The 25,356-nt window shown below is 36.2% G+C and overlaps 3 protein-coding genes across 5 annotated transcripts in view; 2 read left to right on the top strand and 1 right to left on the bottom strand.

Annotated features, from left to right (window-relative positions):
* Window positions 1-4,973, top strand: part of LOC105175741 (ornithine aminotransferase, mitochondrial) — a 5,708-nt gene extending 735 nt beyond the window's left edge. Inside the window, exons 2-10 of the mRNA XM_011098295.2 lie at window positions 509-636; window positions 933-1,163; window positions 2,041-2,200; window positions 2,362-2,417; window positions 2,908-3,060; window positions 3,478-3,575; window positions 3,836-3,916; window positions 4,159-4,392; window positions 4,537-4,973. Of these exons, the coding sequence (XP_011096597.1) occupies window positions 509-636; window positions 933-1,163; window positions 2,041-2,200; window positions 2,362-2,417; window positions 2,908-3,060; window positions 3,478-3,575; window positions 3,836-3,916; window positions 4,159-4,392; window positions 4,537-4,690 (1,295 nt within the window). The 3' untranslated portion in view covers window positions 4,691-4,973. The remainder of the gene's footprint in view (window positions 1-508; window positions 637-932; window positions 1,164-2,040; window positions 2,201-2,361; window positions 2,418-2,907; window positions 3,061-3,477; window positions 3,576-3,835; window positions 3,917-4,158; window positions 4,393-4,536) is intronic.
* On the top strand, window positions 8,659-11,860 carry LOC105175743 (F-box protein At4g18380-like). Its single transcript, XM_011098299.2, has 2 exons — window positions 8,659-10,062; window positions 11,373-11,860. Exon 1 carries the CDS (start codon window positions 8,840-8,842, stop codon window positions 10,016-10,018), a length of 1,179 nt encoding a protein of 392 aa, XP_011096601.1. The 5' UTR covers window positions 8,659-8,839; the 3' UTR covers window positions 10,019-10,062; window positions 11,373-11,860.
* LOC105175742 (transcription factor TCP2-like) lies at window positions 12,710-20,450 on the bottom strand. Of its 3 annotated transcripts, XM_011098297.2 has the most exons (4): window positions 20,140-20,450; window positions 19,667-19,785; window positions 17,169-19,162; window positions 12,710-13,107 (listed from the first exon to the last, which is right to left on the bottom strand). In XM_011098297.2, the coding sequence occupies exon 3, from the start codon at window positions 18,657-18,659 to the stop codon at window positions 17,214-17,216; it is 1,446 nt and encodes a 481-aa protein (XP_011096599.1). In that variant the 5' UTR covers window positions 18,660-19,162; window positions 19,667-19,785; window positions 20,140-20,450; the 3' UTR covers window positions 12,710-13,107; window positions 17,169-17,213. The 3 variants fall into 3 exon arrangements, with proteins under 3 accessions (XP_011096599.1, XP_011096600.1, XP_020554008.1); XM_011098298.2 differs by lacking the exon at window positions 19,667-19,785; XM_020698349.1 differs by lacking the exons at window positions 19,667-19,785; window positions 20,140-20,450 and adding an exon at window positions 19,400-19,506.

The following is a 25,356-nucleotide window of genomic DNA, read 5'->3' on the forward strand; positions in this document are numbered from 1 at the left end:
TTTTTCGATTTTTATTCTTTTGAAATGATCAGAACTGTTCTCTCTCTGTCTCTCTTTTTCCTTCCTATATTGACTTAATATGCATTTAGGATAATTTTGGTTAACAAGTCATAGAGAAGAATTTGCCTGCATGGGGGGTTTTCTTGTAAGGAGATAGAGAATCTTGATACTCTGCTGCTTCATCATACAAGACTTCTGATTATCATTGTGTGTCTCATAGGATTGTCTTCTAGTAGCTGTCCTGTTGCAATATTCTTGATTGAAATCTGAACATAATTAATTTATTACCAGAGGACGGGAGTTCTTTCTCCTGGTAAATTCTCATACTTTTTGGGTGCTTATTCATTCCTTTCTTCAAAATGCAAAATATTATACTGAACTTTTGAACTCGAATGAGATGACATGTGATGGTAACTTAAGAAAATATAATATTCATGATCTTAACATCAAAAGCTCTGGACGTGGATATTTATAATGCTCCTGTAGTCTTAAGGAGGAAAATAGTTACACAATTGGCTATTTTGCAGTTATCATCCTATACCTATTGTCTTTTCTCAAGCTAAAGGATCATCTATCTGGGATCCAGAAGGCAACAAGTATGTAGACTTCCTCTCAGCTTATTCTGCTGTTAATCAGGTAATAAAGACTGGTGATTGGTTCTTCTTGTGGTTCCTTGCTCTGTTTATCTTGGATCAACACTCGATCTTAGCCAGTAACCCTTATTTTTTTATTTTCTAATCTCTTATTTATGCCTGAAAGATGTTCTTTGTTATATTGCTGCAATCAGCTTCCTTGTCTGAGTGCATTCTGTTGCCGGGCTCAAAAGTCGCTCAGTTATATTAATTGGTTTATCCTGTAATACTATGATCATATAGTCCATGTTAAATGCTATCAATTGATTGGCAACTACTAAACCAAAGATGTTGCTGCAGGGTCATTGCCATCCCAGGATCATGAAAGCATTGGTTGAACAGGCTCAAAAACTTACGCTGAGCTCGAGAGCCTTTTATAATGACAGATTTCCAGTATTTGCAGAACGCCTGACCAGCATGTTTGGATATGACATGGTATTGCCAATGAATACAGGTGCTGAAGGCGTAGAAACAGCGATGAAGTTGGCTAGAAAATGGGGCTATCTTAAGAAAAAAATCCCAAGAGATGAGGTATGGAACTCTGGTGTATGATGTTCATTCTTAAAAGGAAACTTCATAATATCTTTTGCATAGGCAGACTTACAATTCCAAAGTATGAGAACCGGAGTCGTCATCACGGAGTATGATATCTATACCTTAGAAACTTAAGAATGGTTTCAGTTGGTATCTTCTCAAAAATAAAAAGCAGATTGATCCATAAGAAAACATTGAATGGGTTTCTAGTTAAATGTTTTGAAACCTAGAAATTGCCTATGGATTCCTAATACGAGGAATTGGTAATGACTAATCATGACTCATGAGTGCTCTACTTGATAATACCTTTTGGATACCAATTTGGCCTAGTGAGTACTACAACAACTAGAACATAATTAGGTGAAGTTTCTGATGTTTGCTACTCAACATACAGTTTTTTATTAATGCCAGTTCTTTTTGTGTGTTAAATATTGACATTCCACAGCTAGTCCTCATTCTTACTTGATGATTTATGAGTGGGTGCAAGTTGTAATCCATTCTTCAAAAATCAAGTTGGAAAAAGTGAAAAAATAAAAGAAACATACACATACCTAATTGTATATGGACCTACACCTTCAGAAACATTATCTCCTATAAGTCCTTGTCCGTAAGCATCTCAGCCTGATACATGGTAGGCATTTAATCATTAATCTTCAGTAATGTTCTGCACATACTCTTACTCTCAGGTGCCATATAATATAACAGTAAACTAAATGCAACTATTGTTGCATTACAATTAAATGCTTGTCTGAAGTTCTGACTCAAATTTTGAAATTATACTTCCGTAGTGATTGAGTTACAAACTTTGTCTTCAATACAGATTGTCACATAGATTTCTTAACTGCTATTTATTTTAATCATTTGGTCATGGCAGGCTATAATTGTTTCATGTTGTGGCTGCTTTCATGGTCGCACATTAGCTGCTATTTCTATGAGCTGTGACAATGAGGCAACACGTGGATTTTGGCCTTTGTTGCCAGGCCATCTCAAAGTTGATTTTGGTGACCAGGCAGCACTTGAGAAAATATTTAAAGGTTTTCCAAATTTTTTACCATGAATATACTAGTTAAAATCCGCAACTAGTAGAACTGTTGGAGTAGCACATTCGGATATCGTCTCTCCTAGGACCACAAAAAATGCATTAAATTTAATTGTTACTGATGTGAACTAATCCATTTTACTTTATGGTGACCAGAAAAAGGGGACCAAATCGCTGGTTTTCTGTTTGAACCTATCCAAGGGGAAGCAGGGGTATGTATGTTTCAAGGATTGGACTTGTTTTTGGATATATCCTGTATGTGAATCTTGTTTTGTGGTCACCGTCATAATTGTAATCAGTTGAGTGTTCCTGGAGGTTAGCCTTGGTCCCTGTTTAGAGTGGATGTATGTGAAAATTGTTTGTCATCATTATCATAATTTCTGATTATTTGAGCAATGTAGGAGATTTACCTTGTTCACTTGTTGCTTGTACAAAAATCAGCAGCGCCACCATGTGAACATCACACTTCATTGTCCTAATGAGTCCAATTTGTAGAGGCACCATATAGTGGTATAGGCAAGACAAAGCCTTTTGTATGGTTCGTCATGTACTGATATCTTATTAACTGTGACTCCATGTTTACAGAATTTAGAGGCATGTAGGGGTAGACCTCTATGTATATGGTTCTACTTGATTTTTTCCTACTAAAATATTATTTCTGTTAAATGATTTTGAGGTTGACGACATTCTAATATTTTCTAGGTTATTATTCCTCCGGATGGTTATCTACAAGCTGTCAGAGATCTTTGCTCAAAATATAACATTCTAATGATTGCTGATGAGATACAAAGTGGATTAGCACGTTCTGGAAGAATGCTGGCTTGTGATTGGGAAAATGTCCGCCCTGATGTTGTAGTAAGGACGTGTCCTGTGCTTGATCCTGAAATTTTCTACATAAACTGAAAAAATCGCATATTAGTCCTGTATGAATGCCATATTAATCTGATTCTTCGAAATGGTATGTGACCCATGCCTCCTGGGAATAGTTGTAAACAAGCTAAAACTTTTCAACGAGGACATGTAAATTTGCATTACTTTTGGTTTGGAAACATAGAATGCAGAAAATTTTGAGTTTGAAGGGATCTATGGTTTGGCCAAGAAGTTCATTTTGATTTCCATCTGAAATAAGCTCGAGTTTTTATTGGAGTTTTGAATTTTTGTTCATAAATGTAGATCACTAGGTGTATTACGTAGTGTTGACTGTATGATCAGTGACCATTAGAATGCACTTCCATCCATTGGACTGACCTCTCTGATTGTTGCCTTGTTAAGATATTAGGAAAAGCTTTGGGTGGCGGAGTGTTGCCAGTGAGTGCTGTTCTTGCAGACAAAGATGTTATGCTCTGCATACAGCCTGGAGAGCACGGAAGGTTAGTAATTTTGAAGCCTGTTATTACCACCTTGCACGACACAAGTTTAGGTCCTGCAGTGAATTCTACAATATGCAGCTCCTCAAGAATTTTCTGAAATAAGACAATCATTTCCATCTCAAAGGAAATGAAATGGCCATGCAATGTTCTAGTTGTGTTAAGTTTATCATCCACTTTTTTCATATAATAATCCTTCTGCTTTTAATATGTTGATATCTATATTGTGATTTTACATTCCTTACTGTTGAGGCATTATGCAGCACCTTTGGAGGGAATCCATTGGCCAGTGCTGTTGCCGTTGCGTCATTAGATGTGATAAGAGATGAGAGATTGGCTGAAAGGTATTGTATCTTTTTCACAATTCTTTAACATGGAGTTGCATGAGTCTGGTTATGTCTAATTCTCTGGAATTTGTCATGTTCACTTGGTGTAGCATAAATCTATTAGTTATGCAGTAAGGATAAGAACTTGGGTGAAAATATTAATGAGGTTTTTTGAGTTGTTTTCTATGCCCAATGTTATTCTTACATTGGCGATCGAGTTTTAGAATTAAGGGTGTCTTGAATATGTAATTTCATGGTAGATCTGCCCAACTGGGAGAGGAGCTCAGGGAACAACTTGTGAAGGTTCAGCGGCAATTTCCGAACCTCATAAAGGAGGTAAGAGGTAAAGGTTTGTTCAACGCTGTGGAGCTTAATAGCAAAGCTTTGTCCCCCGTGACTGCGTATGACATATGCCTGAGGCTGAAAGAGAGAGGAGTTCTTGCAAAGCCTACCCATGATTCTATTATTCGATTAACTCCTCCCCTATCAATAAGGTACACCAATCGTCTGTAATTCAGGGTTAACTTTTTTATTTAATTTTGAGGTGGATACATCATGTAGGGCTAAATGTGAAAAAAATTGTTTTATTTTTACGTTACTCATCGCAGATAACTAATTCTCCACATGTTTTCTATCAGTCTGGATGAGCTCCATGAAGGATCAAAAGCTCTGCAGGCTGTTCTGGAACTTGATCTATTGAAGATGAAGAAAGAGAAGCCAGAAAATACTACCTCCCATGCAGCTGTTGACGCGTGTGATCGATGTGGGCGCAACTTGTATGCTTCTTCATAACTGCTCTAATATAAATCAGGATAACTATTCGAGTCAATCCCGTTTCCTTGCCCCAGTACCTTAAATTAATTAACCCGAAGAGCTTACTGCTTTTCGCACGTATGTTTGGTGTCAGATACTTGCTTCTTTTGTTAGTTGTATTACCCTTTGAGATCTAGATCTGCAATAGAAGATAGAATTAAGTGACATGATCGAGCGGGGGCCCTAGGCGAACCCGGTATCTCCAATGGATTTTGTCTTTATGGTGACAGATAATGTAGTGTGTAAGGTTTTTCTCAACTTACATATGATGTGGCATAATATTTTTCTCATAAATAATAGGGAGACAAGGTGGAGACACAATAATGCTACAACTTTGTTAGCTACGAAATTATATTGTAAGAATAGCATCTCCCCTTTCCTAACATTAAAGAGTCAGATGCGGCGTAACCTATAATAGCTCAAGAAGAGTTTTTAAGAATGAAATGGGACCTGGTTTAGGTGTTCTTTAAGGACCTTAGCTGGACTTCATAATTGTATTGTTTCACCAATAATGATAGCCAAATTTTGAACTTGGAGTTTTTTTCTCTAGATATTTGCTTAAGTTCTACTGTCCGAATATTGGATGCCTGAAAGTGAAGTTGATTGCTATTGTTTGTGCGGTGAATGGCTTAGTTGTCTCGTCGAGATATTGTATTAACGTGACATTAGACCTTCCTTGCACGTACTTAGTTTTAGCATTTATAAAATCAAAGATTAGTTTCCATGTCACACACTCGAATCTTGAGTCAGGCTGGATAAGGATAAGTATATATTACATGATTTACCCCTTGAATATTTTTTATGATATGACCTTGACTAGAATATAGTATATCTGCACATACCTTCCGTCATTATATTTATATATTCTCAAAATATCGTGTCTGCGTGAAATACGCCGTAACTTTTAATTTATTTTTTTCTTATGGGTTTAAATGAAAGCGGCCTTATATTATGTGAATGATTGAATTCGATACAGTAGTAGTATTAGCATAAGGTGGCGGAAGAAATATGTTAACTATGGTATGGTGGATGAATATATATATATATATATATATGAAGTGTCGTTATCAATTATGGTTGGCCTTGTCGAATGTGTTAGAATTATAAGGGCAATTGAGGATGGGCGATATTGATTGATGAGTAGAATCCAAGATTTAAACACAGCTTAAATATGTCGTATTCGTCGTCCATCCCATGCTCAAATTTTGGTCTTTTCTGCCTTTAACAATTGATTATTATTATTATTGTTATTAGGACCAGAGTCCCCATCTAGACACCAACTTTTAATTATGTTTGCATGAAATTGAAATATTTGATATTATTGGTTTTATTATTAGAGAGATAAAGAAAATAGTAGGATATATCACTTTGATATTTCTTAAGATTATGTGTAATTATATGAATACCATAAAGGTTAGATTACACAAACATTCTATGCGCTTTATAAAATTATCCCTTGAAGGGGGTGTTAGTGCAATATACTAAAGGGATATTTGTGTAAAGTTTCGTTATTAGTAAAGACTGTATTGTAGTTACAGTTATAATTCTACGGGATGTATTTATAATTTTTAAAAAAATAAAAAATATTTATGTAATTGAATCTAGGTTAGGAATGTCAATAAAATTTAAAAAGAAAAAAGAGAGGGAGAAAGAAAAAGAAAAAAAAGGTGAGGGGAATGGTGGGGTTTGAGAGGGACATATTGTCTCCTTTCGATGGGCTATGGTAGTGGGGATGGGGTGGTCCTCATCTCATGTGTATGTTATCAATTCCAAAAGTCTCACTTTTATTGTTGTTATTAAAATTAATTATAAACCAAAAAGATGGTATTCTTTTGAGGAACACAATTAGATAAGGCGTCCCTTTTATTTTTGTTTTGGGTTGGCGTAGACCAATTAGATGATGAAATTTTAACTCATGATTTAATTGTTTCACTTAATAATAATGAATAAATATCAGAAAACATAAATGCGGCTGATTTGTGGTGTGATGCCTAAAATACCCTTTAGTTGACTTTTGGACGATCAGGGTTCAATCAGTAATTTTGGCCTTTGCATGAACGTTTAAAAAGCATAAGAGGTCAATAATATCGATTGGAGAGGGGTGGGGGTAGAATGGGTAGAGATCATAGAATAGATGTAGATGAGTTTTAGTATAGAAATAGAGATGGATGGAGCGATGCGATGTTGATTCTATTTATGAGTACGGAATGCACGGCCCACAATTAAATCTTAATGTGAAAACTGTGAAATTTTTGGATCTTTCTAAGTAGTAAAAGAGAAGACAGAAAACATGAAGACATGGCGTAACGTGCGGGTGGATTCAATCGTCTTTTATTTTTTATTACACAACAAAACAACTGTCCTACATCTGTGCTATGCTGCTTCCCACATTTCCACATGCCTTATAACTCTTACCACAATATTAACATTTTCATCTACATCCACAATTTCCATCTATCATAATATTATGTAGATATATTATTATTATTATTATTATACACCTGTATTTTATATATATAAATAAATAATCATGTGACATGACGACCAGATTCATCATAATTGAACCTTCATTATATATAATAATTAATTCTTGACAAATTCATTTAATTTAATCACCATCTTCATCATCATCAATATCTTCAGCCATCCAACTCTAGTTCGTGCGGTTCGGTGATCGTCGTTTCTCTCTCTCTCTCTCTCTTTTTAATTATATCATTTGATATATTAAGATATCAAAATTAATCAGATGTAGGTATTAAATAATTTCAAATCAATACAATAAATTGTTATGAAAGTAGATGGATTGCTTATATTTGCAGATTTAGATTAGGAATGTATTAAATATGCCATCTCAACGTTATGATTAATGAAGAGTTTGATAGCATGCATGTGATCACTAATGATTCGATTATCATACTTAGTTCCCATCGAAGCAACTTCGTTTGTAGATCAAGAAACAGAAATATATTCATGGAAGAGCTGATTTGTGACAACTTGTACTTGATGTATGATCAAGACAATAATGCACTTTAGTACAATTATAAGATTGATCTGTCCCCAAAAAAAATAAAAATAAAAAAAATTAAGAATGTCTAGAAACAAAATAATGCATACGGACATTTATCTGATTTCATATTCCTTCCATTGGATAAATTATTATTACATATTTCAGTTGGTACAAACATTTTCCGTTGCGAAAAACTGGTTGGCATTTGGACAAGTTTTGGATGCAGACGTCCAACTTGCCCATTAAAACATCAGTTCCTTTATTTTTATTCTTTAATAATAATTTATAGTAATTAAAATGGTAAGGAAGAGTAAAGTGTAAGCAAAGCAATAGGGAATGAGTTAAAATATGAGTTTGTAATTAATGGGATGAGTACATGTAATTTAATGTAAGTGATGAGCTAGTTATAGTACGTAGTAGAAGCTCTTCATAAGCAATAAGATAGAGAGTTGGATGAAATGATTGGTTAGGTAGGTGAGGAGACCCTCCCCCAACCCCCCCCGCCACTCTCTCTCAATCCCCCCATTGTGACTACCATTCTTCCACACCATTTTTCTTTTTATCTACATAAATAAATATATCAAACTATATTTTATTTTTCAATTATTATTTTTGAGACTCTTGACAATGACTTATGAAATATTTCAAAGAAAATAGATTCCAACCATAAAAAGAATAAATAGCACAATGAATGGGGATGGAGGAAAGAATATGGTGTAGGAAACGGCAGAGCATAACGCCGTTTTCGGCACTCCGTTCCGCATCGCGTGTCTTGCGACGCTAGAAAGCATAAAAACACAGAGCCTAGCTTCCATAATAATATTTATATTAATATTAATAATAATCCCTTCTTCTTCTCCTCAGCAGGCTCCACACCTCCATTTTCCTCCTTCGTCCCCCACCCCCTCCTCCCCCGCCCCAATTCCCCTACCCACCCCAAGCAAGAATTAAGAATCTCTCTCCCATGAATTGCTTTTATCTTCAGATCCATACTTTCTTCAGCTGTGTTTCTTTCGCTTAGATCTTGCTTGAAAACCCACTTATTGTTTCCTACCCTACTTGCTACAACATCATTTGAAATATTGTACGCTCATACAAGCAATTCCCAGTTGTTGCTGCAAATGGGTTCGATTCGGGCAGATCTGGGCAGCAGAATCCACCCCGAACCCATCGACCACTTCGACCGTCTTCCCGACTCCGTCATCCTCTTGATCTTCAACAAAATCGGCGACGTCAAAGCCTTGGGCCGGTGTTGTGTTGTTTCCAGGCGATTCCACTCTCTCGTTCCCCAAGTCGACAACGTCATAGTCCGTGTCGACTGTGTTATATCCGACGAAGATCCCTCCGCCACCTCTTCTTCCTCCGCCGCGGCTTCAGCCGCCTCTGACAAGTCCCGGCACCCTATCTCCTCCCTCTTCAGAATTTTGTTTTCTGGACTCTTCAAACCCTTGCAATCCCTCTCTCAGCTCATCAGTCCTTCAAGCCGTCGCATTCCTTCTCTTTCTGAAGATTTCGACTTTGAAACTGAGCAAAACAGCGTCACCCATCATTCACCCACTCAAGTCTTGAAGAACTTTAACGAAATCAAGCTCCTCAGGATAGAACTTCCGAGCGGGGAGTTGGGAATTGATGAGGGTGTTTTGCTTAAGTGGAAGGCGCAGTTTGGATCGACGCTTGATAATTGTGTTATTCTTGGAGCTTCAAGTGTTGTTCAGAAGATGGACAGTGACTATGATTGTTTGGGCACATGCAATAATTACGATAGTGTGAACAATGATAACAGTAGTAGTAATAACAATAACGGAGTGGAGAATGATAATGGGAGCATACCCGAGTCATTTTACACAAATGGGGGCTTGAAATTGCGCGTTGTGTGGACCATTAGCTCATTGATCGCAGCCTCAGCGAGGCACTATCTGCTGCAGCCTATAATAGCAGAGCATAAGACGCTGGAGAACTTGGTGTTGACCGATTCGGATGGGCAGGGGGTTTTGTCTATGAATAAAGAACAGTTGGAGGAGCTTAGAGTGAAGCCTTTGTCGCCCTCGTCGGCAGCAAAGAGGACTCTTGTCCCGGCTCTGAATATGCGATTGTGGTATGCGCCCCATCTGGAGTTGCCAAATGGGTTGGTGTTAAAAGGGGCCACATTGGTTGCAATCAAGCCCAGTGAGCAGCCGAAGAAGGACATGGTGGGTTCGGAAGGGAATTGGATTGCTTCGGCATTTGAGGAGCCATTTGGGACTGCTGCGAGGATGTTGGTGAAGAGGAGGACTTATTGTTTGGAAATGAACTCCTTTTAGATGGGGATGGGGTTCGACTAAGAATTTATGGAGAGATGTTTGAGGTAATTTCCTTTTTTGCTGCTAATCCTTTTAACAAGTTCTGATTGGTTTTAAGATCTGTGATTGAATGTAAGCATTGCTCTTGTTAAGCCAAATTTCATATGATTGTTTCCTTCATGGTCTTTGATATGACGCATTCGTAAGTGTTGTTTGTCTATTCACTTTACGGTCACTGTTTTACTGTTTTAGTAATAAGATGGCTAATCTTTCTGTATTGTTGAGGTTATATGTTTATGTTTGCCTGAAATCATGAGGTGGGTTTTTGGTCCATTAAGCTCCTCGTTACTATAAGACATAATTTTGGCTTAAGATTGCCTACGCCATCCCAAACCATCTGTAAGATGCTTCCGCATGCATTCTGCAGACAAATTTATGACGACAGATTGAGATCAAGGCTATTGGCCTGGGATTGTATGTTCTATCTGTCATCTTCTTAGTTGTATCAGTTTCGTTGTTAATGATATCCTGATTCTGCCAAAGTATCTCATGCATGTTCATGTTTTCTTTTATTTGTAGGTTCACCATTAGTCTTTAATCTTTTATTTCCCAATAGTATGCTCGCCTTCTGTGGAGGAATTTATTACGATAGGTTGAATACAGATGTGTTGGCCTTTAATCTTGTATCCTGTCCGTCGTCTTCTGAGTTAGTTTTGTTAGTTCTATCCATAATGATATTTTGATTTATATTAACCTAAGATACCCCTTGCGTTTTGCACATTTCGTGTTACTTTGTTGAGTCACCTTCATGTTTATTTCTTGGCAACTACCATGTCTTGTTGAACAACATGGTTGTTGCGCCACACTTGGGTTCAATAAAAGAAAATTGACCATTGGCTACAATTTTATTGACTATGGACTGAAACTGTGGTAACTAATTATTATTAACCATGGTTAAACAAAAATCAATTGCAAGAAATTAGGTTATCCACCATGGAATCTCATAGCCATGGCAAAAACTGCTTTGATATAGCCATTACCTACCTTAGTGTGAAAGAATGCTTTCTGATCATGATCATTGCCGGAACCATTATTAAAGGAATTAATTTGAATAGAGCTACCTTTTTGGGGCCTTCTATGTGCCTCAATTAACCGTCATAAGCTTGTTTTACCATTATGCATGATCTTTTATTTGTATTACCATACTTTTGCCTACAAAGAAGGGTTGTTTGTGTTTATTTGCGTCGAACATACTAGTTTTGGCAAAGCAATCTGCAGCATGTCCGGCCCTGCAATATTAGTATTTCTTTTTAGCTTATCCTCCTTTAATTCCATTTCTGATTTGTTTGCTAATGACATTATTCGTTGCCATCAGTTTTCCAGGAAAAAACCAGGCCTTGGTCCTTTTAAGGAAGGAGAATATAAACTAGTTTGGAGAAGCAGGGTACAAAGTTTTGTCTTGAGCACAGTAGGTTACATGCGAGTGGCTGGGGAAGTTTATATTGCTTCCGTTTATGACTCTGTTGTCAGCTGTTGATTGATTATGAGCTTAAACTGTCTGCTTTCTGCGGTCAGACTAATGATGATATGCATCTGCCTTGATTTGGAACTCAAGCACATGCTTTTAGAGGGCATGCTATGCAACTGGTTATGTTGTAAGCATTCTGGGCCTTTGACTTTGCGGTCAGCTGCCTTTGTTAGTTATCTATCTGTGAATATTGTAGGTATAAAGGTTCTATGCTTATGCGCTGTCCGTTTAAAGATTCAAGATCTCATCAGCATATTATATTAGCTGATTTACTGCCATAAATAAATGTGATAACGGCTAAACTTTCTATAAATGAGGATTTTATCTTCATCTTGTATGTGGTGTTGATTGCTCTCCGTTCATGCTCAGATAAAGATTGTTTCTCTGTTTGAGCATGGTGTGTTTAGGCATAATGATTTCATATGTCGGCAGATTTTGGGTAGAGATAGACTAGGAGCAATTTGCTTTTTGTGTATTAAACCCAATTCTTCTGGTGGGTTCCAGAATCCGTCTTTTCAAGTGTAGAAAACCTTCTGCATGATGCACTACTGATTTAGCAATAAGCTCTAGGTTCCTGCTCTCCCTCACGCTTGGATATTTTGCACACCCAGATATTTTTTAGATGTGCTGTGCAGTTGTAAGCTTTATGTAATAGCGATTGGTGAAATCTGAATAAGTGCCCTTAATTATTATAGCGCCATCATCGTGTCCTTGGCTGACCTTACTTTATTATGTCAATTAAGAGCTTGCATGAAAATTGATCATCATAGATGACAATAAATAGCGTGTCCCACCTGATTTCCTCCAAAGAAAGTTCCTTCAACTTTGTGGCAACTGGCTGTGGTTCACGACTTCTTTCATTAAATAAATCCATGATATCCTTTGCTTCATCCAATTCCATCATATCTTCCTTCTAAATTCCAGCTGATAGTGTCCGTTACTGAATTTCATCCACCTTTCTGTTTCCTTTTTGACTTGCCTGGGCTGTAGTGTACTGCAAGGACATGCATGATGCTTCTTTGGACTGTCATTTGCATCTGATCTCCTACCAAAACAGTTAACAGTCTCCGAAAGGCCCATGGAAGATGGTCGAGAATAATAAAAAGAAAAACAGGCAAGTCAAGATATTTAAGTTATTATTGCTCAACAGGAACTTCTATGTTAAACTAATCAACCATGGCAAATGAAAATACAGCTGAAGAAATTATGAGAAAGTAGTACTGTTGTGTACTACGGTTAGTAGCACAAACTTAGAATGTGATTCAGCTTCATCCATCCAGTTTAATCACAAAGGTTCTCTTGACTCAATTATATCAACAGTTGTGCAGAGCAGAACAAGAATTGGACGGGCATAAATTGAACATCTCAATCAATCACACAATATCTCTCATCAAACACACATGACCGCCTGCCGGCTCCCACAGTTTATAATAAACCCCAAGCAAATTAAGAAGAGTGCTCGTAAAATTACTTGAATCATAAGTAATAAGAAACTCTGACGCACGACAAAAAGCATAAAAGGGCAGGTGAAGAAACGCAATGTTTTGCTCAGGCACTGCTGCTACTTCACATCTTCAGTTACCTGCACCAACACGGGTTGAGTTATTAAGCTCCTGCGCTGAAAGCTTGAATGGAAAATGTTCAAGCTTTGTCAAGAGTACACCACCTTAATATGTCGAAGCAATAAAGAGCAGTTAACACTTCTTTCAAATCAACACAAAATCAGATATATCTACCAAAAGTTTGAACATAGCATGATTGAGCAGGGAAGAAAATCACTGCTGCTAGGCCAGAATCCTCTGAACAATCCCAACATAGGCTGTCTGGATTATAAGGTAATAAGAAATCACAACCATAATGGCAGCTGTGCCGCAATGGAAGAATGTCCTATCATTCTATTCTTCGTAATTTCATACCATGATGAAAGAACTGAGAATTGGGGAATTCTTCAATCCCTTACTATGTTCCCCGAGTGTGAATTGCATATGAACACTACACTAATGCTTTAAGCTGCAATCATAGACAAAAGCAAAAGGATAACAGATCTTGGTATCTGATCAATTCATCTCATAGATCTAGGCATATTGGAACCTAATGCAGCTCAAGCAAATCCAACTTGGACGTCTACAGATAAGCAAATATTACTTCTCATAGGCATTGTTATACCAAGTAACAAGTCTCTTCTCTACAAAGTGAAGATTAATGACATGAGAAATAGCATTGGGAGGGGTGAACAACGCTTCAACTATGCTTCAGGTAACACTTGAATTTTAAAACAGGCAATGTAAAAAACATGAATCTGTTAGCTTCAGAGAACTAAAGAGACCCTAGCTGTATGTGGCATATTTAAAATAATTAAATATCATTTATTAATTTTTTTGTTGTAGGAAAAATGATAATATAAAAATAATTATTAAAAAAGATAAATAATTTTGAAAGAAAATATTTGAGGTAGGAGAAAGAGAAAAAAATATTAACTAAAAATAAATAACTATTTTAAAAAATAAGTTTTACTATTTGTAGATTCTGGGGGGGGGGGGGAGGAAGTTAGTGAGTGCAAAAGGGGGAAGGAAAAATAACATACCAAAAATAAGAGAGACACAAAAGAGGTGCTCTCCTTTAATATATAGTATCGATGAATACCACTGCATTAATTTGAAAAGACACAGAAACCACTATACAGATGTAGGAACTACACACTAATATTGGCGAATTTTACACTTTTAATCACTAGGACAGGAGATAATACTTTTAGTCCTCAACTTTATCGAATTTTCAAAATGATCCCAAAATTGAAAAAACTTAACATAATTAGTCACTTGTTCAAATTTTCGTAAAAAAGTAGACAACAATGACCCGTACAAATGTCTATCAATTGTGTGGTCAATCAAGATATCAAACACGCGCATTGCCCATGTTCTTACCGTCTATTTTTTTTACAAAAATTTGAACGTGCGACTAAATATATCGACTTTTTTCAATTTTGAGACAATTTTGAAAATCTCATCAAACAGATGACTAGATGTGGTGAATTTTATCAATTTTATAACCATTTTAAAATTTTCGTAAAATAGATAACTAAAAATATTGAACCTTATTCTATGAGATTAAAAACATAGTTTTGTGTACTAATATTGCCCCAACATATAGAGGGATTTCAAAACAGAACATGGCAAAAGAAAAAAATGACACACGGACCACATTAAACAGATAGAGGAACTACATGCTAATATCACATTTCAAAAAGGAACTCTTTACTGATTAATATCGTTTCATAGACAAACTTTATGGAATATTCTTTCATCTGTGATTCTGCCTGAGAAGACATGCCCAAAAAACTCTAAAGAAGGTAAACATAATGAAGGATGTATTGGCCCTGAGAATGAGAAATTTTATTTAGCTATGCTCAAAGAAATCAAGAAATGTTGAAAAGGCTGTAATTCACATTTTTGAATAATCTTAACCACTTAATACGTAAAGTTTATTCAGAAACAATCACGTTATTGAACTATTTTTTAACGGCATGTAATATTTTAATTTGGACTTGCTAGTTCATGCAACATAGATTCGGTACTACATTGCTGAACAAGGTTCACTTAACTTCAAACTTATCACACGACATCCCAATTAACATAAAAAGCACTTGATAACAAATAATTTTGTTTAAACATAATAAAGACCAAGAAAAGCAGAGCAAAACAAAAGTAAAACAATTTACACGGAAAACCCCTAAACTCAAAAGGGGAAAATCGACGGGGTAAGAATCCACAACCACCCAATCCATGATAAAACAGTGAATGCAAAATTTCTGAAAAATTTCCCCCCAAGCTTGAGTTTAATTACAAAAACCAAGAAACACATAAAAAACATCTTCTTTATGGATCTGACTGCTTCAAATAATAAGATGGGAGAAAGGGAAGTGCACTGATTTCTTCAATGCTCACACCATGAAGAGAAACTCGATTCTACTATATAATGACCATGGTCACAAAAACATGTTTATTAGATAAGTCTTTCGTTCTAATTCCTTTTAATAAAACGTTTCAATTACTTGACAAGATTCTCCCACTTTTAGATACACTTAAAACACTCTATCCGCCCAAGAACTCTCTATGTTGCAAGAGAATTGCCCACTGTCGTTTGTATTATGTCTTCAATTATTTGTAAATAATCTCCTTTATGTATAGAGCACGACTTTTTTTTTTTTTTTTTTGTGTGTGTGTGTGAAATAACAAACCATTTCTCATTTCTATTTTCAACAATTTAGTCGAATTACCCATCCATATTTATCAAACTTGATTGTAATTATCATACTTTTCTCTTTTCTTCAACAATGGTAGCACTGTCCCAATTATTTTGTAATCTAAGGGCTCATCCTAATTTTCTTTATTAGAATGAACGAACTAAGTGAAATTAATTGTCATGCAAATAATATATAATCTAAAAAAAAGTGATTAAGTTAAAATAAAAAAATAATAATATAGCAATATAATTATTTGAATTGACCAAACATAATATGAAAAAAAAGCTTTCCCTTCATGATTATACCATCTAAGATCACTTAAATACATATAAAACCGTAAAGATGCAACACTTATACCGTTAACTTTAGCTTTCTCCTTTTCCCATTGTTGTGCTTATTTATCAGATACCACATATATTTAAAACTAAGGCTATATTTGGTGAAAGAATTTTAATTTGAGACGAGAATTTAGATAAAGTATTTCAAATGACTCCATGATAAAAAAAATTTAGAATTTAGAATTTATTAAAATTACAGAAATCATAATTTAAAAATAGAGGTAAAGAATTCAAAGTTCCTTCCCACTATAGAATTATTCAAATAAATTTCAAAAAAAATAATTTCAGGGATTTGAAATCCTTACATTTAATTAAAGCCACAAATTCCAACTACAATAGCCAATCAAAGAAGGATTCAGTCATTAAAATTATCTGTGAAAAAATTTGCTATTAAATAACAAGAGAAAAAAAGTATTCCCTGGCAGAAAGGGAAATCCATTCATGATTTCTTGGTTCAGGTTCTCAAAAAGAGAAAGTATAAGAAGACTCTATAAGCAAGAAACCTAAAAAATCTTTACTTTGAAATTTCTCAACCTAAATTCAGTAAGTAAGAAGTCTTAATTAAGAAATGTAACGACGAACAAGAAGCAGATGCACTGAGTGACACGTATTGAGCTCCCGCCAGATCCTCTTTTTCCGTCACAGACCAATGGTGCGGCAGCCACAAAAAATCAGATGCTAAAGTGCGCACCTTTCACTCACAGAGCAACACCTGGCTCCGCCATGGACATGTTAGAAACAAGGGAGCCAAACAAAGAGACAACCAGCTGATCCCTATTCGCAGGCGTCCATGCCAGTATCATAAAGGACAACACAGTGGAGAGAGTCGATAAAATATGATTATGCCCCCAATGGTAAGGCCTTTTTGTGAAACCAAGAAAATTAAAAACTGTTCAGATAACTACACCAAAGGACCCCTAAAAGAAAGCGCAACATAGCACTGGAAAACACTCAAACCCATGTGAAGAGAATTTAGACAAGAATACAAATAAGAACAAGAAAAATTAAGGCAAGAATGCTGTATGATTTATGAAACTAAAGATTAACAAAATGAGAAATTACCAGGAACGAAGAAGTGGTTTCGAAGGAAGAAGCTCTTAAATGAACTCAGTTTTTTCCTTTTCCTTTCTGGCCGGAGTGCCTGCCGCCATTATTAGCATGGGCATCGCCGTAGCAGAGCTGCAAGCGGGCGTCGTATCCAGAGAGGAACTGGTGGTGGTTCTCCACAGACGCTGCGGTGCCAATGAAGAAACTTGGAGGAGATCCGTCAGGAAACCTCTGGAGGTGAGGCAACAGAGACGGCGAAGAAGAATTGGACTGAAGGGTCCCCCTATTAAAGCCAGCAAGGCCAGATGAATTAGCAGAAGAAGAGATTGTGAAGTTCAGGTTGTACTCACTGCTGCCATTATGATGGTTATTGTTGCTGCTTCCGTTCCCTCCGGCAGCAGCATTGACAACTGGGACAAAGTGGTCTGGGACAAAGGAGAAGTGCTGGAGCTCCGGCTGGTGTTCCCCCGTCACACTAAACAGTGGCGAAGCCGCCGGTGCAAATGGGTTTGCCAATTGCATTTGCCCAGGACGAGCTGCCGGTGGCCCTAAAAGCCCAGAAGTAAAGTAATCCATAGGAGTAGAGGACCACTGCCTGGGAGATTTTAGGAAGAAATTTGACTCATTTGTGGTACCACCACTACTGTTGGGGTTTTGATGAACTGAGCTGTTAGGACTAGTAGTGGTGTTGTGGTGGCTATTATTGACATTGTTAATACCTCCACTCAAGAGCTCAGTGAAAGAAGTAGTTTGAGAAATAGGGTTCAAAGAAGCAACATGAGAAGAGTCGTTCTCTTTCTCCTTCTCCTTCTCCGCTACCCTTTCCTTAGCACGCTCCCTGGCTTTGATCCTGCTTTCAGATCTGGAAAGCGAAAGCCCCGAGCCCTTACTAGTTTCAGAAGTACTACTACAAGCGGAAGATTTTGTAACCTGCTGGTGGGAGTAATTGGGATCCGCACCACCACCATCCATATTCACTTCAGCTGAGTCAAACCCGAGATGATCACTCCCCCCGGTGCTCGATCTCTTCTCATCGCTCAGCTGCTTAGGGGTGTCGGGGAATGGATTACTCATCGGTGGCAGCTCCGCAATAGAGCTGGCCGCCGCCTTCAGCAGCCACTCTACCGCCTTGCTCGGCTGATCGTACCCTAAACGATCTTGCAGATCATAGAATTGGATAGCGGTGTTCACCGAGAGCCTCACCCGTCGGTCTCTTAGCCCCTTGGATGTCAGAACTTTGCTGTGCCTATCTTTCCCACCGGATGCTCGCGAAACCCTAACAATACGAGACGAAGGCCAGCCGTAAAACCTACCTACACCACCACCAAGATCAACGCCTCCACCACGTACTCCGCCGTTGGTGGGACCCTTTTTGTTCTCTCCTTCTTCTTCTTCATCCTGATACTGGTCATCCATTTTTTGACTGTGGCCTAACTTAGTTGAGTCGAGTCTTCCGTTACCATTGCTGATTCTTGGGAACTTACATTGAATCTCATCTACCTCCATACCACCGCTTTCATGCCGTTTCTCAAGCCCCTTTCAGCAGCTCTTTTCCTTTCTTGTCTATGCTTGGAGAGGGGGGGGGGGGGGGGAGGGGGGGGGGGGGAGGAGAAGGTACGTAAAAGAGGTGGAAAATTTAAAAGGAATCTGAATAATAATTTGTAAAATTAGGGTTTTGATATTTGGAAGAAAGAGAGAGAGAAAACTGTGGGTGGGTGTGCGGTGCAGTTGGGTGGTGGATGTGGGGAAGACTGTACCGTCCTTTGCATTGATGACGATTACACAGACTACTTTGGCTCTTGTAGTGACATATACATACAAAACATATACATATAAAGAGAAGAAAAGGAGAGAGAGAGAGAGATATCACGTTCTATAGCAGAGAGAAAGAAAGGTCAGAAAGACGAAGAGGGGGTGGGGTGGGGGGGTAGGGTGTTCTTCTGAAGCTCTTTGCAGTGCTTTCAAAAGCAAAAACCAAAGCCTGTGTACTTGCTCAGACCTCAGCAGCCCTGCAGCAAAATATCAAAAAAAATTTAAAAGAAATAAAAATAAAAACCATCACCACCACATATATCACACATATATATATATATATAATCCAACCAAAAAAAGAGCAGCAGCAGAATCAGATGCTAAGAAAGAAGGGAAAAAAAAAAAAAGGGAATAATGTGCACTTTAACTTCTTTTTCCTCACAATACAAATTTATTTAAAATCAAGACAAGAAGATTTAGCAGGAAATGACAACCTAAACTATGACTTAATTGGTAGTTAAGATTTTCAGAGACACCCAGAGTGAGAGAGAGAGAGGAAAGGTGAGAATAATTAAAGCATAGCTGATCCTGGAAATTCAGGACATTATTGTCATCTGCTGCTTACAAAACAACCACACATAAATAAAAAAGTATAGTAGCGCCCCAAACACCAAGAAGCAGCTACTAGATAAAAATAAAAACTAAAATATATTTAATTATGTGTGAACGGTGAAGGAAGGAAGGAAAGTTGTTGTCCATACATATGTAACTGAGTCTCTTATACGACGACAAAGAACACAAATCCAGAACTGTGATGCCTTGAGCTCCTCTCCCTCCCTCCCTCTAAATTGAAACTTGGAAATTCTCAGCTTGTCATAATCTACTTCAAAAAAACATAAACAAATGCATGGCAATCAAATTACAAGACTCACCAAAACTTGACCGGTATAATCTTTCAATATATTTTTGGTAGGCATTTAAGACATAATAATCAGCACCAGATTAATGATGCCCATACTAAAACCTGAGTTACTGCAAGATTCGGCTCTTGAGGAAATATCAACAACACAACAATCTGCTACGTACCTGCTGCGCTATTCAGTATTCAAAGTTGAATCAAACTAACTAAACACGCGTTATATTTACTTGAAAAACCCTTTTACCTGAAGAACGTAAAAATATATGAAGGCAAATGAAATGAGGCGACTTTGAAGTTTGTAATGAATGGGTTTACCCGAAATTCCAGTGGAGTTGCTTCCTTATCTCCCAACTTTCCCAACTCCAAAGCCCTGTAAAAATGCTCAGAAACAATGCTTTCTGCCTGCGCTTACTTCCACTTTAAATTCCAAGAAATTGGTAAATTATATATGATTGGGAATTGGGGTTATAAGGATTAGGGTTATGATTCTTGGATTTTGGACAGGAATTCAGGAGGGAGGGGGAAATAAGGATCAAAGCCCTAAGGTATCATACGACGGGTTAAACTTAAATCCCATTGGAGCACATCACCGGGCTTATCGGGAAAGGACAGACACCGCGCCGTTCCTTCTCTTTATATATACATATACATATACATATACATACATTATACATACTTCTTCTTTTTCTCATTTTTCATTTTTGGCCCTTCTCTTTTTACATATTTACCTTAATGTTTTTCCCATGTTTGTATAGATAGTTGCCCTTTTATTTTCATTATTTTATCGTACAATACCCAAATAATTCCAGTGATTTTAATTAATGCCTAAAGATAGATTGTATTGCCATTTGAAAAGGAAAAACCACCAACATATTAGATTTTCATGAGAATTAATTTGTAAAATTTCTTACCCTACCTAAGGTCACACTCTCCATTGAAAGACAGAATGGTTTGAACCTACCCCACCATATTTCAATTCCGATCTGTTGTTATAAATTCGTATTATATGTTTATTATTGTTACGTGTAAAATATTTTTTAAAAATGTACAAACAATAAGTATTTTATACACATAATTCTTACAAATAAAATATAATATAAAATACAACATACTTTGAAATAAAAAAAATTCAAACTGAATGTATAATTGCATATTTCATATATAGATCAAGCAATTAGATAATCCTTCAATCCCTTTATGATGTGTTTAAAAAATATTTGGGTCCAATTTGATATGGACTATGCTAAAAATTTTGGTCGAAGTTAATGCAAATTCTGAAGGAGAACCTGCAAAAAAAGCGTTAGCACTTCCGACACCCAAGTTATAATTGGATTTGAATTTGAATAAAGTCAAAAGTAAATAAATACAATTTAAATCGAGATATGGTGAATAAAATTGGTGGAAAGTATAAGAACACTTGGTATTGTACTTGTGGATTGGTAAGAGAATATTTAGAAAGTGTTTGAAAAAGTGTTTAGAAAGTGAGAGGGATACTTAAGAAAGTAAGAAAAGTGTGAGGGAAGTGAGTGAGATATCCAGAGAGATCTGGGAGGTCTCATGAATGTGTGAGAGACGTTAAAGAGTGCAGGAAGATTCCTTCGCATAGAGGAGTAAACTTGTATTTATAGGGTGTGGGAGGGTTCTTTCAAGGAGAAATGGATAAGGGCCGTTTGGATAAACCATAATCTATTATTATATTTTGTTAATCTTGTTGTTCAATACTATCTCCAAGCTTTGAGGATCCTTCATCAGCGAGATTCCTAATTGCTAAGGAGTCATAGCTGCCAAGGAGTCTAGAGCTTTGAGGAGAAACCTCTCTTGACTGTAAGGAATCCCAACCATCAGGGATGTCCTCCTTACTAGGGGCTGATGTGGTTTCAGAGTAGCTGTTGATCTCTGGATTGATGAATCGCTACTTGGGAGAGTGGGTTCTTACGTGTGCAGATATTTTGGGCCAAATATTTTATTGGGCTTTAATCATGATGCGAGTAGGGGGTGTCTTAAGCCTCCCCTTTTTGTGAATGTGTTCTCTACGGGAAATCTATCAGGACAGTCTGACAAGTCCACTTTAGCCTCCTATGTTACAGGCCTGACAAGTCAACCTTCCTTTTTATATTTTATATTAATTAAATTTAAACACACACATTGAATATGCCACAATTGTTCTCGTAAAACCTTTTCTTTTCCTCTTATAACTTAAAAGAAGATATAGTATTTGCTCTAGGTATAACCCAAATATCCAAGTCATATAACAAGGGAGGTTATGAGAATGAAACTAATACGTGACTAATTTAGTTGGACGATATAATTTATTGTCCTATAATATCAAATATACGAATTTACAACCAATAATCTATATTCAAAAAGCTTGACCGTTCATTCCATGCCGGTTGATCAATTACAGATATTAATGTTGGTTTCTTGTTCTGAATTATTTAATTAATGGTATATTCATATGCTTATCAATTATTTTATTGAAAAATTGTATACGCACCTAACAAAAGAGCTCTAGAAAATGTTTGAACTGACAAATAACGACATCCAATTCTTCCCAGATACTACTTTTTTAATGTTGTTATTGGAATGTAAGGAGTAAGGCATGACATATATATATATATAGTGCAAATTTAATTTCAAAAAGGTAATGATTTGCTCCAAAGAGACATGAAAAAGAAGAAGTTATATACATATGGAGAGAGAGAGAGAGACAGAGAGAGAAGGAAATAAGGTCCCCCAAAGTGGAGTAAAAAGTAAAAGGGTGTTCTCCACCACCCAAATGTCAAGTTCGCAACTTTGCTCGCTCACTCGCCGAAATTACAAATCCTTTTAACAAATAAAGATGAGTTTGGATTGTTTCTCTTATTACAAATATATTAATGCCATCCTACGGAAAAAGGGCTTTTTAAGGATAACACAACATACTCATAAGTCATAAAATAATGCTGTCCGTACAAATAATGATGTGTCTCATTGCACCCCTCCCCCTTCCCCTTCACCACTTCAAAATATAATAACATTGGGTTGTTGGTGATGCCAAATGATGGCCCACTACCACCACATCAGACCCCGACCATTATTGCGCTCTCTCTCTCTCTCTCACACCCACACACTTTCTTTTCTTTTCTCTTTCTTTTTTTCCCTTCAATAATAACAAAATTATTATTAAGGCACTAATACTATATTATTTTCTCTTTCTGCTCCCAAACAAAAAACAAAACAGCAAAAGAAAGAAAGAATTGGGCCGGGCCCTCCGACTGATTTCACTTTCCATCATCACCGCCACTTATTATAAAACTAAAAGATGATGATGATGATGATGATGATATTAAACTTGTGATTGTCTCAATTATTATAATTAATATTAGTGCCTTAATCTCATATTACCAAAACTTAATCTCAATTCTTTGAGGAGCTCAGCTGCAATGGGCCGGGTTTCTGGATGGGGCGGCTGCAGCTACATCAGATGAAGAGAAGCTTTGCTTTCACCATAAATTAATTAAATCACCCTTCATATTGGACCACATTTTTGGCCACTCTCTCTCTCTATCAGCTGCCAACATTCCTATCCGTATCTACTACTACTACTACATCCTCAATTCATACCAAAATTAATTACGAGTAGTTGTAGGGTTGTAACGTGGATATGCATCCGAGTCGGGCCGGGGATGCATGTCAGCTCTTCAACAATATATGATTAATTCACAGCTAAATACTATTACGCTGGCTCAACAATTATTATTAGAGTAAATCAATGCATACAAATTGATGATGCGTCAATATTATGTCTCATTCAGAATTTATTAATAATTCACACAACCTGATTTTTCCATTAGAATCAATTTAGTGGAATAAACATAAGTTACATTTGTGATTATATATCTGATGTGTAAATTAAAAGGAAAGAAACAAAAAAATAGGAAACAGTGAGAATTGGAGAGGGAGGATTAATAATAATGTGAAAGTGGGATGATGCAATATAATAATATAATAATAGATGAGAGGTGGATATGAAAATGGGTGGAGGTGGTGTGTACTAGGACTAGGAGTACCAGGACTATGATACTCATCCAAATCATGTTAATGTCCCCCAGCATAACATACCAAAACCCATATTTACATTAAATAATAATAATTAGATTAAAATAATGTGCTAGATTTAGCACCAATTCAGTTAAGGTGTGTTTGTTCTCGCATTTCCAAGCTGAGCCAGTTGCCGGTTAAAACGAAGCCAGCTCTATTTTTATTTTATTTTTCTAATCACGAATTGCCGTGGCGTGGCATATTATTTTTGTGTGCATATAATAAAAATCAACACATCATATTTAAATAAAATAAAATCAACTTAAAAGTATTATCGTCGTAACAAAAAATTGTGTATTAATGTCGCAAATCTCCTCCATTCTAGGTCTGATGCATAGTATTGTGTAGTTTTTTTCACTATTTTTATATACTAATTCAAGTTCATTACATGATATTTAAATATGTCTTTATTGATTCATATAATGAACTTGAATTCATATTTAAAAACAGTAAAAAAAAATGCAGTGAGAAAGAGAGATATGAAAAGTAAAATGAAAGATGCGGAAAAGCTGTTAAAGTGGAGAAAACAGCTTTTGGAGTTGGCGCTGTGCCTAAAGGACTCACACGCCACCTCTACTTATTTAGCCATACACCACTGCTGGCCAATACTTTTTATCATAATATTGGTACTAATTGTAAATGAGAAATTCGCGTGATTTATCAATTTTAAAATTTAGTCTCTTTATTGAGATATTTTTTTGGAATAAATTCATAACATTCATATTAAATCAAAACGGATAATATCTCACACAATAAAACATCAATAGAATCGCAAACCACACGTGATTGATTGATTTTTTGTTGTTCAACTTTATAAATTATTATGATTCTACATATAAAAAATATAAATCTTCAATATATTAAAGTCATTAATTATAAATTATTCAATACTATGTTTGAATAAATATTAGAGCTACAATAATGTGCATTTGTTTCTATATGTATGTGGAGCAAAATAATAACATTCTTTTAGAAAATAACGAGAAAAACAATTATTTGTCATAATATATGCATTTAACGAACAAGGTATATTCATTAGATTAATTTGAAGGATGAATGTTTGTACGAGTCGATTACCTCTAATTTTGAGAAATCTAGCTCTTTCATATATAATAATATTAATCCCAATTCTATATCGGATTTTACAGGTTGACCTTGTTCTAAATTATAATTTGTGGAAAGACAAGAAAAAAAGCCTTGAAGTCTAAGTATTATGAAATGTGTAAGGATTATTAGTGTATTTATTACTTTTTATTTGGTTCATAGATAGGAGCAGGAGCACGGGATTTGGTTCATCATGTTCCAACTTGTCAACCAATTAAAATATTTGTACCCGAATGATGAGCTAAACACTATGCTTATGTTTGCGTGTAATTTAATCGATCAATTTTGTTTGAATGAAATATCAATATTCATAACTAGGTATTTTTTATGGTTGATTTCATGCATTAA

This window comes from Sesamum indicum, linkage group LG12 (genome assembly GCF_000512975.1).
Source record: "Sesamum indicum cultivar Zhongzhi No. 13 linkage group LG12, S_indicum_v1.0, whole genome shotgun sequence".
In the NCBI taxonomy this organism is placed as follows: domain Eukaryota; kingdom Viridiplantae; phylum Streptophyta; class Magnoliopsida; order Lamiales; family Pedaliaceae; genus Sesamum; species Sesamum indicum.